General features: G+C 38.4%; 1 protein-coding gene across 2 annotated transcripts in view; it reads right to left on the bottom strand.

The window, feature by feature from the left end:
- Nucleotides 1-4,610: 4,610 nt before the first annotated feature.
- The window catches only part of adck1 (aarF domain containing kinase 1), a 983,738-nt gene continuing 971,535 nt past the window's right edge, over nucleotides 4,611-16,813 (bottom strand). For both annotated transcript variants that reach the window (XM_028821522.2, XM_051920170.1), the window contains one exon: nucleotides 4,611-8,046. In XM_028821522.2, coding sequence (XP_028677355.2) covers nucleotides 7,878-8,046 — 169 coding nt within the window. In that variant the 3' untranslated portion in view covers nucleotides 4,611-7,877. The remainder of the gene's footprint in view (nucleotides 8,047-16,813) is intronic.

The raw sequence follows: 16,813 nt of genomic DNA, 5'->3' as shown, positions 1-16,813 counted from the left end.
TCCACGAGTAGACGTTTATATATAAGCATTCGTGTGGAACTTGTTTTCTTAAACTAGAGGTTTTGTGGTTCTATTATGAGGCATTTTGTATTTTTTATTGTATTTCTATATTTTTTTGTGTATTTTGTTTGTATATGTTGGGTCATTTAAAGTAGTATTTTGAACTTTTGATACAAAACCTGTACAGTTTGGGGTCATGCTGTTTGGGGTGAGGCCTAGCACCAGCTAGGACAGTTTCTGGCCTAGTGTATAAGTATTCTAGAGGCCTCACAGCTTTTTTGCTTTTTGCATGCACTCATTTCCCATTGGGATTAATAAAGTATCTATCTATCTATCTATCTATCTATCTATCTATCTATCTATCTATCTATCTATCTATCTATCTATCTATCTATCTATATCATAACACCTTTTTTATTGAGCAATGTTCTACCAACTAGTAAGAAGTTTATTTCTTGAGGCTTTCTGATACAATTGGAATGATAAATATTCAAACACTGATTTTTTCTTTATCAAGGGATCATAATTATGCCATGAAAATGCACCCCAAGTTTACCGGTATGGCGGGAACCACCTGGATGGATCATGGGCTCACAGGTCTCTGGCCATATTCTGGTTCTTGCATCTGGGTGAATAAGCAGGACTCGCTTCACAACAGACAATGGTTTCCCAGCTCCTTAGTGTCCAACGCTTGTCCAGTTTAGCAAGTGCCAATTTCCCATTTTTTGCTTTCCACTGACAGGAGTGACTGTCTAAATGTGACACGGTATTGCAAATTCTATATTCTGAAAGGCCTCTAATTGCACCACTGTTGTTCCCTTCTGTTATTTGATGTCCTTTAGACCCTGTTTCACGGTGCGTCAGCCTCTGCTTGACTCCTTTAAGTAAAGGCCTGATTCCACCTACAAGACTGCCTTTGGAGTGATGACTTTTTTTTTTCCTTGGTACATGCTGAGCTTTTCATGCACGGCCTCAGCAGGGTTGCTATTCCTGATACATTTGGGTTGTGCATCTACTGGGCACATTCAAAGCCACTTTAGTATTCTCTCCTTCTCTCTCTCTCTCTGAATAACACTCATTTATACAAACAGCATTGTCTACAATAAGAATTATCCATTAAATGCATTTGGTGCTGTTTTTGAAAAATTTCCTTCTTTAAAAATTAGTTTTACTTATTTTTTTCACTTGTTGGTTTGTCATTGGATTGATGAGGTTATGCTGTTATTTCATGTTGTATTTTGCATCCAAGGACCCTTTATTTTGACAGCTTGTCATCAGATGGTAGATCAGATGAAGAAGTGGCTTGCTTTTCCTTTACATGGACAGGCACTGTGGGTGCTCTCACTGGCAACAGTCTCCATTCAGTACCGATGATGATTTTGTTTGAGGAGTCGGTTTCAAGGGAAGGGCAGTTATGCCTAGCAAAGTTGCAATTTGTGCACACTGTTACAATTTCTGAAGCAGCAAATTGATAGTAGGAGCAACCCACCTGGAGCATGTTTTCAGAAGTAAGAACTGGTTTCTAATTAAGAACATCCCTTGAGTGCAAACCAATAACTACTGAACTGTAAAAGTTATGTTTTGTTTGCTACAAATGTGATCTGAAATATTTGTAGTGTCTCATATCATGGGCCAGTTTATTTACCTGTAGAAATGTTCTTTCAACTTGGAGTAACCTTGCGCTTTGCAGTAATGAGCCAGTTGACAGGAAAGAGAGGCGAATCACACATTTGTCTTCTTGGAGATCTTTGTCAGGTGTGCCTTTCATTTTATACAGTTGTTAACATTAGGTTGAGTATTGTATAGCACCACTAATACTGGCACTTCCAGACAGTCATGTGCATTGATTGGTGAAACAACTTTACTTTTTTCCAAAGGCACTAACAAGAAATGTGTTCCTTTTATCTTTAGCTATGGTGTGGCATACTAAAATGCTCTTGACACATGGCACAATTTATACCATATTGGGTGGTTCACTTAAAAGCAGTGCAGACCACACACTCTATAGTCAGTTGTCGGTTTTGTGCTATTAATGTATCTCTAAAGTTATTGCATGCCCACAATGAAGTTCATTCATAAACTTTTCTGTGCTAACACATTCATTCCATGGAAGACATGTTGAGATATGCACTTGGTGTCAGGCTATCGATGTGTGTGAAGTCACTTCAGACTTGGCAACTCTTTTTTGCAATATAATAGATACTGTGTCTTATGCTCTATACACATTATTCATTTTTACATTTTCCTGAACTCTGTTCTGAACAAATTACACTGCCTGGCCAAAAAAAAAAGTTGCCACCTGGATTTAACTAAGCAAATAGGTACGAGCCTCCTATTGGATAATTACTGCATGGGCGATGATCTTTCAGCTGGCAGCAAGTTATTTAACCCCAACTGGTGCAATGAGTTGCTTCTCATTTCTTAAACAACCATGTCGAAAGACACATCTCGTGGACGTGGAAAAGATGTTAATTTGTTTGAGAAGGGTCAAATCATTGGCATGCATCAAGCAGAGAAAACATCTAAGGAGATTGCAGAAACTACTAAAATTGGGTTAAGAACTGTCCAACGCATTATTAAAAACTGGAAGGATAGTGGGGACCCATGGTCTTCGAGGAAGAAATGTGGCCGGAAAAAAATCCTGAATGATCGTGATCGGCGATCACTTAAACGTCTGGTGAAATCAAATCGAAGAAAAACAACAGTAGAACTCAGGTCTATGTTTAATAGTGAAAGTAAGAGCATTTCCACACGCACAATGCGAAGGGAACTCAAGGGACTGGGACTGAACAGCTGTGTAGCCATAAGAAAACCACTAATCAGTGAGGCAAACCGGAAAAAAAGGCTTCAATCTGCTAGGGAGCATAAAGATTGGACTCTGGAGCAATGGAAGAAGGTCATGTGGTCTGACGAGTCCAGATTTACCCTGATCCAGAATGATGGGCGCATCAGGGTAAGAAGAGAGGCAGATGAAGTGATGCACCCATCATGCAAGATCTTGGTGAAAAATTAATGTAACACTGGATGGAACTAAATCTTGTGACATTGCAGAAGCTTATCGAAACAATGCCACAGCGAATGTGTGCCATAATCAAAGCTAAAGGCGGTCCAACGAAATATTACAGTGTGTGACCTTTTTTTTTGGTGGTAACTTTTTTTTTGACCAGGCAGTGTATATTTTCTACAAGTTTTTTTTAGATCACAATATCCATTTATGACAATATTTTTTGTTTAGAAGTCATTATTGTTTATTATTTTTTTGGACAGCGATTGTCACAATGTCTGTGACGTCATCAATACAACTGTACATTAGGTTTGACACCATGCACTTCCTGGCAGTTTTGGTTTGTGAATAAAATCAAAGAAATAATTGCATGGTTGGCACTTAGTATCTACAGTTGGTATTCAGAACTTTACTTTCTGAAGTTCAACTTTGATTTGTGGTTTAATGGTTAGAATTGACAAAATTTGTGACGGATCCTCTGTTAACAATTTATTTGACTTGGTTTTTGCTGGTTCTTCTCCTGGTCACCTCCATTTGCAAATATAACACCATGCTTGAATTAATTAGACCAGACTTTGAGATGGTTTGAGTGGCACAGACAAAGTGGTGTTATTGTTTTTTTTGGATGAGACATAAGAGGTCATCATTAAAACATGCAGAAATCTGATACATGTGAGATTTTTTTATTGAAACCAAAATGTTATTCAGGACATATGAGCAAAACTGATAAACCCTTTAAAATTTTAAATTGTGTTGTAAATCTAAAGTTCATTTTAAGCTATTGCAAGCAGTGTTTTCCAGTTTTATCTAATCTAAACATTTCAGTTTTGTATTTTCTTTGTGGTTTCTTAATATTAGGCTAATGTGTTTCGTTTTCTTTCTTTGTACAAATAGTGGACACCATAAGTGTGCCACCATCTTTTAAAGTGGTAGTCTGTTGCTTGTGATGTCTCTCAAAAATGTATAACACTAAAAATAACCATGTTGGTAATTCCAAAAACTACCCCAAATGAATCAGAACCTAATCATAACAGCCAGATAATAACATCAAAAATAACGTCAGTATTAATTCCAAAATCTGAATAAAACAAATTAGAGTGTTCTGAAATTATGAAGTTAAATGAAGTTAAACAAAATATTTCTCTGTGAGATCTTGACAATATAACCAAAGAAAACCTCCTAAGAAGACTGTGACCCACCCTGGCCCAACAAGTGAACAAAGGTGGTCATCTCAGTGACTTCTACTTGATTTGCACTTCATGGCTACTTTTAAAAAAGACCACTTGTTTCAAGTTATTTATATAGAATAAAAGATTTTACTACAACAGAAGATTGAATTTTTTTCTCAAGTAACTATTGGGTGGATTTGTTTAGGTTATTAAAAAAAAATCTCTATTGTTGAAATTAAAAACAAACTTAAAGTGAAAGTAATTTATACTAGAGTATCTGCTTTGGGTAAATTGAAATCTGTGAAAAAATACTTCACACTGTGTGTTTAGTACGTTCTGTAACACTCTAATTTCCCAAATGTTTTCTATTGTCTTCATCGTATGCTTTAAATATTCCGGATAGCCTTGTTTAACTTATTTAATGAAAAACACTAAAGTAGTAAAAACATAATTGTTTATTGGGTAATATAAAACACCTGAGGTCAACTGTACATGACAAAATGTTAGATATGTAATACGAGATAGCAAAGATATCATTTTGTGGTGCGTTAGACACACATGTAACACTCTGTCCAAGCAGTTATGTTATACAGTGTGATGTGTCTCAAACCGCACAGCTGGTCTCAGGTTCAGGTCTACAATCAGTGCCAAGTCTGTATGTCTTTCATACGTGATAATTCAGACTCCTCCCTTAGTCCAGAGATGTTCCATCAGGTCAACTGGCTACTGAATGGTCAGGTTTTGTAGCCATGCCATGCAGGAGCCTGGTATCCAGATGGAGAGCTTGCCTTGGGTTCATTAAAAGTTTAAAGTGGATGGATTAGGTGACAAATTCATGCATATAAGATAATAACTCAATAAGATTTATGCAGCTTCTAAAAGGATGCCAGGTAAGGGCTGTCACTCTACACGAAAGAAGAATAAAAGACGAAATGAAATAGTATACTGCCCACCTAAGGAAAAGGAACAACATAATGGAGGAAAGGTACTAATTTAATAGACATTATGATAGCCAGGCTTCCATGGGGTTCATCATGCTCATTGCACTGTCCGTTCCCACAGGGACAACTTCATTTTCATGTTCATTATGCTTTCTTCTCTTGTGCCACCTGAGTTGCTCTTTTTTGCCTATTCCTTTTCTTTGTCTTGGTGGAGTTCTATTTTGCTCTACTTTCCCCTTTTGTTTTATTAATGTGTAGCCTTTGTCAGAATGCCTCCAATCTCGTAGACTTACCACTATTTATAAGGTATTGTAGTATATAACCTCTCCTCACCTTCCCTTCTACATTTATAACCTCAGGCAATTAGATGTAGTAAAAGACAAGCAGGAGTTAAGTTACACTTTAAATAATGTATTATGGATAATATTCATAAATAATAACAATAAGCCAGTACAAGTGAATATTGGCAACCATACAGCCTGATAAATGCTGATGTGTAGTTTCAGGCGGGACACAGATTTGTTATTTAAAATGTCTCTAGCTAAGACATCATTTTTGGTCCACTTTCTTCTGAACAGGCCACACGCCTGTCTCAATATGGCTGTCAAGCTGTGCTCTTCATTGTGTTGTCCTTTTCATAGAAATGGTGTGAAAGATGCTCCTTCATGATGATGAAGTAAGAGAGAGAGGGAGGGGTAAAGCAAGCAAATTTATAGACTCTCTGTCCAAACCCTACAGCCAATAGGGCATCATGGTACTTAATGGCTTCTGATTTAAAACCAAACAGACAACTTTAGACCAACAGAATTCTGGTGCGACACAATGGTTTCACTCCTGCCTCCAATACCATTTGTTAAGGTGAAGCTTGCCAGCTAGGTACTTGGCCTCCATGTGGGGGAAGATTGAGAGAGTCCTGCGGAGAATCACATACCAAACTGGTTTAAGGCACTTCCCCCAACCCTGTCATAAAATTACAAAGACTCAGTCCTAAAGACACTGGGGTGGGTTCTTAACCCTCAAACCATTTCTGTTCTTATCAATAATGTAACACTAATATTACATTGCTTTGTCTAAGTTACAAATAAAGACATACAAAATATTTATCAACTTATATACAAAATTTCACACCACAGCACATGCTTATGCTGAGGCCCAGGGCAGGGACGTCTGAGGCTGGTAGGAAAAGGTCTAGCAGGGCAACCACATGGCATTCCGGACTATAGGATAGAAAGTTAACCTGGAAGTGGTGACTGGCTAAACGTGATTAGTCCAGAAAACTTAGATTTCAGAGTTGAGCCAGGTAAATAGTTCATATAGTGGTAAGGAGGAAAGAAGGCCAGTGTCTTATGATACAGGAAAAGAGAGGAATGTTTTGGTTCTGTTTTAATAGTGAAAAAAATACCCAATACATCTCACCAAACAGACAAGAACTGAAAGTCCTACATAGTCATGCCAGTTGATACAAGCAAGGTTTTGTAATTTGTCACTACTCATGATTATTATTTGTGTTAATAAAACATCCTTTTTGATACTTGTGTCCTCCTAGGAGTTCCTCCTGTAACATGGTATTACCATGATCTGGATACTTTAAAACTTTTTCCTGAACGTAATACATTTTTCTTGACATTTTCTGTGGGTAGAATCCATGTTTGTCATGCCAGTCAATCTCTGCGTAATGGAAGCCTTACTCTAAAGACAGAACTTTTTTACTGTAATGCCATTTTGTTTTTTTTTATGGACATTGACAATTTGTTCAGTTGCTAGCACAAAACAAGAGGTGGAGTATCGCCAGAAGTCATGTTTTTTCAACGCAACACTTTACAAACTGGCCTCACTTATCCTCGGTCTAAACGAGTGTATATTAAAAGTTCTTTTACTCTAATTTCTGAAGTTTCTTTCTTTGGTTTATGACTCCTTATCTTGTTTCTGACCATGAGCTGCCTTTCCCATAGTTGCTGTCTGGTTTCAGCCTGTATGACTAAGATTCATTTCCAGGTGCTTCGAAGACACAGCCTTGCTGCTAACAGAAAAGGTGTCATTTTGTCACTTGACTTTAGCAGGTGAATATGTTTGTCAAAATACCATGAATAGCTAATGAACAAGATTAACAAGATGCACAAATGAAAACATCTATGCATTTTCTGAACTGTTTTTTTCTAGTATACAATTTCTCGGAGACTATTACATCATTATCAAATGCAAGGCAGGCATCAACCCCGGACAGGACGTCAGTCTATCACAAGGCAAAATCATACAGCAGGTCTGTTCAGAGTTGGCAGTTTAGCATAAATGTCTTGGGGAAGTGGAAGGAAAATTACTTAGCATGAGAAACTTCATGTGAACATGGGGCAGGGTGACTTGTAAATTACACAATCAAACCCGGGTACCCTAAGGCTGTGTTACAGCAGCTCTAAAATCTGTGAAAAGTAATTCCTGTGCTCAATGTTAACAACATTCCCAACATTCAAACATAACAAAAGAAACATGTACTGGTTCACAGTTAATACCTTTAAAATATGGTATATTTTGCACATAGATTCTCAAACCAATGGCTGTGTTTTGCTTTCTTAAATTCTAAAATTACCTAAGGTGTTTAAAAAAATAACAATTTGCAACCATTAACATCATTTTATATCTTATTACATGACCATTTATTAGAATCCAGCAGTCCTACCCACAAAAAAAAGAATAAAATGTGTGGTCAAATCCTCATTATTTGTCTGAATAAGATCAAAACAATTTGTATCCGGCAGAGATTCCAGCTCATTGTTCCCAGCAAATTTGACTCAGAATGCGTACAATCCAATCGGCCAGCTTTGACCCTTTAATCCACAGAAGAAGTTCATATAAATTAATTTGCCAGAGGGCAAACACTTCGGAAAAAGAAATTTGCATTTTCTTAAAGCGAGTCTGAGAATTGTTCTTCTCATGTCTGTTAAAAGAGAAGAGAAGGAAATGTTGGGTTAGGCAGATAACAACAACCAAACAGCAACACAAGATGATTAGCATTGGTATTTATACGCTGTGTTACATTGACAATTCTCTTGTTTACGGCACATTTTTCATAGGTTTTACTCTATACACACACACGTAATCAATATCTCTATAGAGAGAGGAGCATGTGCTGATAGCCCGTTGCCGCACCCTTCACACACAACAAACGCCTCGATTGGGGCCCAAGTGGAACCGCATGAGGTTTTTTTTATGGTGGCTGGAGTGCCAATTCTGCCACCAACCTCCATAGTTGCTCCTAAATTTGACATAAACATGTGCTCAAGTCTGATTAATTTTCTCCATCTAAGTCCATACTTTTCTTGTGTTAATTCATTCAAAATAATAAATGAAAATTAATGTGCATTTTCAGCAAGAGACAATTCATATACAAACAAACCCAGGAGATGAATCACAAAATTGAATTACTTCTGTATACTGAAAATTCATTTTAGATACACAAATGATAAAGTGAACATTCTAAACAAGGCGAACAGAGGTGGAAAAACAGTTCCTGTATTGGATTAACAAATGGCGTGGACATCTCTTCCAACATTTTCATGATTTATAGCTCATTCAGAAACAAAAAAGATGAAACCGTTTACCTCTAAATGGATGAAAAAAATTGTGGTCCAATAACTAGTAATGAGAATTTATGATGGTGAACGCTAGTGCAGTAACTGGTGGCACAGTAGTTAACTCTGTGGGTTCAGATTTCTGTCACTTTCTGTGTAGAGATACACATTTTTCCTGTGATCATGCAGGCAAGAAAAGTAACAATGATATTTTAGGGTACTTTGTGATTCTAAATAAAAGAAAATGCTTGCTTTCAATGCAGTGGCATCCTATTCTAGTGATGGTTTCATCTGTGTTTCTGATACTACTCAGACAGACTGTGATGTTTTCAGAGCCTTTGGACACTATTTGAGCAGCATTTTTTCTGGTTCAGGATGAACTAAATATAATTTGTTCTGTGAATTATATCACTTTCCAGCCTGAATTTGACACAAATTTACATATCTAGGTTCTTAATTACTACAAACCTTCAATGATCTCTTCAAGAAAAAATGTCTTGCTCTACTAGAAAGCCTCAAGCAGGGCCTTTCCAACTGGCTCAATTTAAAGGTAGGATTGTAAGAAAATTAATGCCATCAAAATATTTCTCCAAAAGTTACCTTACTTTTTCATTTATAAAACCAAATCTTGGGTTACTTTAGGTAGACGAATAATTTCATTTATATTAAATAAGAAATGACTTCACCTGAGGAAATCACTGTTCCAAAGATCTAAAACGGACAGACGATCAGCATCTCCCGACTTTTCAGGTGTCTTAATTAAAAGCAATATTTTTGCACAAAAATGATTCTCGTGAGAGTTAAGTATTATTCAGATTTTACCAGTTGTGGAATATGGCCGGCCCATTCATCCCGGCCAATACCCCCCAGGCCGCATTGATGGAGCCCTCCTTGCAACGTGGAGATGCCCCGAATTCCAGCAGGGCATCATGGACTATGGAGTTTTAATACATAGCCCTGCTGGATAACGTCGGGGTTGCCAGGGGACGCTGCAGGGAGACAGAGACGTTTATTTTCCATACAGCCCGGAAGTAAATCCCAGTCACATGCGTTGGAAGAAATAAGTGCTTCGGGCTGATGAAGAAAAAGAAGTTTTTACCTGACCCGGAAGTGATAGAAGGTCACATGGACTGAGGAACAGAAACACTTCCGGGTCAAGGGACTATAAAAGGACCATGGGAAATCCAGATGGTGAGCTGAGTTGGGAGGCAGGGTGGCTAAAGCGTCTGGGAGAGTGGAGGATTGGTTATTGTTATTTGATTATTGATTTGTTATTGAGTATAGTAGAGTGGTGGTGCTTTGTGCACTTTATTATTATAATAAATATTCATCTTTGGACTTTTATCTGGTGTCTGACGTCTGGTCTGAGGGTTCAAGGGGCCGACAGTGTCTCTATCAAAATCAAGTAACTCAAAACTTGCTGAGAATTTGCTACCAGTGCGAATGGCTGTTTGATTCACAAGCATTACTATCGGTTGGCCACTCAACAATAATCAAGTATTTCCTCTTAACTGTAATATCCAGCATTTAGTTTTTGCCATGCATTGGAACCCTTAGAGATTAATATATTGAAGATACTTTCACAGCATTTAACCAGTTCTGTGATGACTACAATTTGCCTAATTACAGGCACTTTCTTCCCCAGAACATACGTCAGTTCTAAAACAAACTCATTTGTCTACTATGAAGACACTGATAATGAAGGATTATACTGCCAAAAAATGATAATTTGCTTTATATTTTACTTTCTCCATGTACTTTGTAAGCAGGAAACTTAAGCCTTATGGGAATCACTGTTTGAATTGAAAACCCACCTCATTAATTGATCAAGAGTTCTGTCTACAATTCAAAAAGGCAATCCCATGAGGCTTTAGTTTCGTGTTGATGATTTGTTTTTCCCAAAAATATATATTTAACAATATTTTAGAAAAAAAATAAAAGCATGTGATTTGTATGTTTTGAGCATACAACTGGAAAAGTGACACGTGGATTATACGACACATTTAATGTGAGTTCATTTTTCAGGGTAGAAAAATGAATGGACGTGTTAAACAAAAGTAAAAAGGATAATACTGTGCAAAAATATTAATAGAATGTGTCATTATATTCTGTTTTTTGAAAACTTAAACACAGAAATTATATAAAAAAAAAAACATCTGTTGGGAATCTGGTTATTATGATAATAGACTCGAATTCTACCACACATCAACAACCATACTGTATGTTGCAAAATAAGCTTTTAAAAGTGTGCACATAGAAATCTTATCTGCCTTACAAATATGAATGATTTGTTTTTAATACACTGCATATAGTTTTAATAGATGACATCCTGGGAAACAAAAAACACATTACTTGTACAAACAAATGCAATGACTTACCCAGAGTCACACAATTAAGCCATCTTTTCTTTGGATGTTTAGCTGAGAGAAAGCCACAATACTGTACCTGCCTCATCACATAAGTAGAAAATTCTGTGCAATATTGTCACTGGAAATCTAGGGCTCATATATCTTCAGATTAAACACCATTGAACAGATGTTAGAACCAGCTACGTTTTCATTATGCCTCACTAGATGTACATATAATACAAAAAATGGAAACGAGTGCAGCACATGCAACATTGAGTCAAGAATAAAAAACATAAGGAAGAAATTAAAGTATATTTTGCCATTCATAATGCATAGCAGTTTCATCGATACAGCATAAAGCCATTAATGTGACTTTAATATGTTATTCATACATCCAGAGTATTCAAAATAATGACTTGTCGGCAGTTAAAGATGATGTAAAAATCAGACAGACTCTTTAGAGTACTGCCTCTACGTGCCACATTGGATTCCTAATATAATTTTTCAGCATTGAAAAGGCATTTACTTTAAGCAAAATTCATCTTATGCATTCTTCAACACAGTCCACAGCAGCTGTGAGTAAATTCAGTCTTAAAGGGCCGCAGTGAGAGCAGATTTGTGTTGCGTCTAATTTGAGTCAGTGATGTTACCTCTTCCCTAATTTCTACTCGTTGTTTTCATATTGTGGCATTTAAAAGAATGTCTTTGAGATGGATTGTGTCAGAAATTCACATCTTTATAGTATTTTAAATGGACTGAAGAGGCTAGACAGATTTGGGTTAATATTTGCAGTAGAACAAAGAAACAAACAAAATATACTAACCCAAGAAGTACAATTGAGCATTTACATATGGCAGCAGACTGGAGGAAATGAAGACCTGCAGTCACAGCCGGCCGTCTGAGAGTCTGGCAACTTAGTTTACAACAATATTTAAAAAATTATACAGCTTGAAACAAGACTTGAAAGAAGTTTAGAGACTTACTCCAGGTGGCTAAATGAATATAAAAAAGCACGTAAAGCTGAAGTCCACGCATTTCACTCTAAGTGATTACGAAACCAATTCATTGTGAATTACCAAATAGTAACAGTTTGCCACTATCGTGTATTCTTACAGAAGATGTAGTTGGTGACATCTATATCTACATAACATGTCAAAATGGGCAGGACAGCAGGGTGCATTTACCTTGTGGTCTGAATGTGGACCCCAATGGCCCAGTGTAGTGATGGGGACACTGTGCTCTCTCATCCTTTGGATGACACCGAGCCTCTGTGGTCATAAAAGATTCCTGGGGATCCCTCATAAAGAGTAGGGTTGTATCTTGATGTCCGGGCTAAATTGCCTTTTATGGCCTGGTCATTCTGGCACCCTAATCATTCCCTGTCTCTAATTGGCTATCTCTCTCAATACTTCACCACCTAATAGCTAATGTGTGGTGAGCGCACTGGCACAATAATGGCTGCTGTCGCATCATCCACCTGGATCCTACACATTAGTTCTGGTTGAAGTGGCTCCACACTAACTATGAAAGTGCTTTGAATAATGAGGAAAGTGCTATCTAAATGTAAAGAGTTCTTCTTCTTCTTCTTAATATTATTATTATTATTCATCCATCCATCCATCATCCAACCCGCTATATCCTAACTACAGGGTCACGGGGGTCTGCTGGAGCCAATCCTAGCCAACACAGGGCACAAGGCAGGAAACAAACACCAGGCAGGGCGCCAGCCCACCGCAGATTATTATTATTACAAGTAAGCCCGCGATTCGCTAGCGAATCGGAAATCCAAGAATGGCAATCAGTTTCTGTTCCGTCCGATATCTGGATGGATGACATATCAGGAGGGTGGGAAGCCGCTGGGTTAGAGTCTATGACCATTATGTGATCTATATTACTGGCACAGTGGATTAGAGCAAGTGTAGCTCACAGGTTGTGTTGTTTGGGTGCCACATACTGACTCTGGGAAGCCGCTGCGTTTTGGGAGTGACATCCGGTGTACAACCTTCTCGTCCATATTACTAACCTTTCTGTGGCTGTTTCGTTAGCTATGGGCGGGCTCGTTGCAGTGCGCGTGCGCTTCGATGCGCCCTGCGTCCATAAACTTCGGTTAGTTATATGGATTATTATTTTTATCTATATTACTAAACGACAGTTAATTTATTAATTAATGCGCACTGCGGCGCGCCGCCCCAGAGTCAAACGCAGAGGCTTCCCAGAGTCAGTAGGTGGCGCCCAAACAACACAACCTGTAAACTACACTTGCTCTACTCCACTGTGCCAGGAGGCTCCCACAACACCCTTCACACACACCAGAAGCAAAGACATCACGGCTCCACAATGAAAGACCTCAACTAACGGAAATACAAAACGAGCCCGTATGGATAAACACAATGAATGAGCGTGCCCACATCGCGCTTTTGACACAGCACAGGCAAAGGAGGCACGTATCCAAATGGAGGGAGCTCAAAGATTAATAATACAAACACGAACCCGTATGGCTACAACCTGTAAACGAGCCCGTATGGATAAAAACAATGAACGAAGGAGCCCACACAAAGAAACCACTTTAGTTCAAATAGGGTTATTGAATTAAATGGAAACTTTACCATGCCTACGACCTGTGAACTAAACCTGAGGTAAAGCGTGCACACCAGGTTGTACAGCCGCCCGGACGCGACCGCCCACACCACTGCATATACCCTCCATGATATTTCATCACGCAGCGGCTTCCCACCGAGGCGCATACGTGCTGCGCTGTGGCGCACGCCCCAGAGTCAAATGCAGCGGCTTCCCAGAGTCAGTAGGTGGCGCCCAAACAACACAACCTGTACACTACACTTGCTCTAATCCACTGTGCCAGTAATATAGATCACATAACGGTCACAGACTCTAACCCAGCGGCTTCCCAGGCACACGAACACCACAACCTGTAAACTAAACTTGCTGTGCTCCACTCTGCCAGCAGTCGGTGTCAGCAAAGGCAACAGAATCACGTCTCCACAAAACAAAACCGCTTCAGTACAGATATGCTTATTTAATTAAATGACATTTCTCCAGACGCACCCACCCTCCATGATATGTTTTCCATCCGAATATCAGACGGAACAGAAACTGATTGCCATTCTTGGAATTACGATTTTCTAGAGAATTGCGGGCTTACTTGTTATTATTATTATCCACATAACATGCCCAAATCATCTCAACAGGTTTCTCCCTGTTTATTCTATAACCCTTAATCTTTTTAAATTTACATCTTATTTGATTGTGAAACAATAATAAATGTGCATGCTGGTCTACTAGAGCAGAATAGGAAGAGATTTTAATGAAAAGGATCGTAAGATAGAGACTTAGTCAAGACAATGAGCCAGGTTTGGATACCAAAGAGTCTAACTGATCTTTAACCAATCCTAATCACTAACCAAAAATGAAAGTTTAAAAAACACAAAGCAGGAGACCAAAAGCCAATATGTATAGAGGCAAAAGTAACAGCATGAAAGAGTTTTGGTTTATTCAATCTCGGATAAGATGGGCTAGTATGTGGCGATTTAAATTGCCCTTGCAAGGCAAGCATCAAACTCAGAAAATGGCAACCATGTGAAAACAAAATGGTGTTTCAATACAATGAAAATAAACTTTTGATTGAAGAGCTACAAAAATAGAACAACCACAGAAATTAATTCTACAAGGTAAAAAAACTTTGGATGGCATATAAATAACGTCTCTAAAGACTCCAGGAATGGAATAATAAATGAACAAATATCATAAATTGTAACACAGGCACAGTTTCATTCATTTTATAATTGTGAATTGTAATACATTAATCCCTCACTATATCGCCTTTCGCGGCTTCACTCCATCGTGGATTTTATATGTAAGCATATTTAAATATATATCGCGGATTTTTTGCTGGTTCGCGGATTTCTGCGGACAATGGGTCTTTTAATTTCTGGGTACATGCTTCCTCAGTTGGTTTGCCCAGTTGATTTCATGCAAGGGACGCTATTGGCAGATGGCTGAGAAGCTAGATTGCTTACTTTTCTCTCTCTCTTGCGCTGACTTTCTCTGATCCTGACGTATGGGGATTGAGCAGGGGGGCTGTTCGCACACCTAGACGATACGGACGCTCGTCTAAAAATGCTGAAAGATTATCTTCACGTTGCTATCTTTTGTGCAGCTGCTTCATGAAGCGACATGCTGCACGGTGCTTCGCATACTTAAAAGCTCGAAGGGCACGTATTGATTTTTGATTGAAAAACAAACTCTGTCTCTGTCTCTGTCTCTCTCTCTCTCTTTCTCTGCTCCTGACGGAGGGGGTGTGAGCTGCCACCTTCAACAGCTTTGTACCGCGGTGCTTCGCATACTTAAAAGCCAAACAGTCCTATTGATTTGTTTGCTTTTCTCTATCTATGTGACATCTGCTCCTGACGCGCACTCCTTTGAAGAGGAAAAAATGTTTGCATTCTTTTAATTGTGAGACAGAACTGTCATCTCTGTCTTGTCATGGAGCACAGTTTAAACTTTTGAAAAAGAGACAAATGTTTGTTTGCAGTGTTTGAATAACGTTCCTGTCTCTCTACAACCTCCTGTGTTTCTGTGCAAATCTGTGACCCAAGCATGACAATATAAAAATAACCATATAAACATATGGTTTCTACTTCGCGGATTTTCTTATTTCGCGGGTGGCTCTGGAACGCAACCCCCGCGATGGAGGAGGGATTACTGTAGTTGCTTTTATACTTCTCTCTTTGAGATATTTCAATTCTTCAAATAACCCCATCCTTGGCTGGTTCCTGCCTTGTGGCCACTGGCACTAGAACAGGCTAATGCTCTTCATTTCTGATCATTGTGAAAGCTGATTCAGAAAATGCAGAAGTGGTTCAGTTAGTTATTGATGATGCTGGAAATGTTCATGTTCACATTTTATTTGGTATATGTAACCAGTGTATTAGAATTCTTGCACTACTTGAGCTTGACCTATCACTAGCAATCGAAAGAGAAGTTTAAAAAGAAAGGAAATAAAGAAAAGCTGTTTTTGTGTTGTATTTTGCAGCGCATTAGATTCATACACTAGGGGTAGTGTAATATGTTCAGAGTGATTGTACTGGAATGCTCATTGCTTAAAAGAACTTGGACGGTGACATTGCAATGAAAAGCACAGACCAAACGTGACTTTGATTTGAATAGCATGGACAGGTCAGCCGGTGCCATGTCTCTGGTAATTACACTGCGGTTCTTTCCTATCAGATCTATGCACACCTGGCCAGCTGTATTGCTGCTGATAGTCATATTTGCGTTTCGTTTTCAGTGACTCAGTAACATTTCTTTTGCAGCTGCCTCTCTCTACTAAACTGTTTTTATTTAAGTAAAAAAAATTGGAAACTGTGGCTTTCTTGTTGTATATCTGCACTGTATAAGCTTTCTGCTCATGACCTTTGGCCCTGTTATCCATATTATCATTAATGTACTGCTTTGGATTTACTTCATTAAGCTCCTTCGAAAATTTCAAGGCTTCTGTGAAAGCATTTTTCACTCTCCTTTTTTTATAAGCTTATAAGATTTTTTTAAGCCAGCTCTCATAATACAGATCTCTTTGTCGTGCTTCTGCCCCACGTTGCTGTTATACAGTATGAACTGTTACTGTAGCACTAAAATGTTTCTTGAAAAACTGGTGACCAACTTTCATGGAAACAGGCTAGATTTAAAGTTTTTAGTTCATCTTCCAAAAATGTATGACATGTTTTTGAACCAGCTGCAAAGTTTTTAATGAGGTACAGGGACAGTTATG

The sequence above is a fragment of the Erpetoichthys calabaricus genome, chromosome 16, assembly GCF_900747795.2.
Source record: "Erpetoichthys calabaricus chromosome 16, fErpCal1.3, whole genome shotgun sequence".
NCBI classification, from domain to species: Eukaryota; Metazoa; Chordata; class Cladistia; order Polypteriformes; family Polypteridae; genus Erpetoichthys; species Erpetoichthys calabaricus.
The sequence above is the reverse complement of the archived record's forward strand: the minus strand, read 5'-3'. Positions and strand labels throughout refer to the sequence as shown.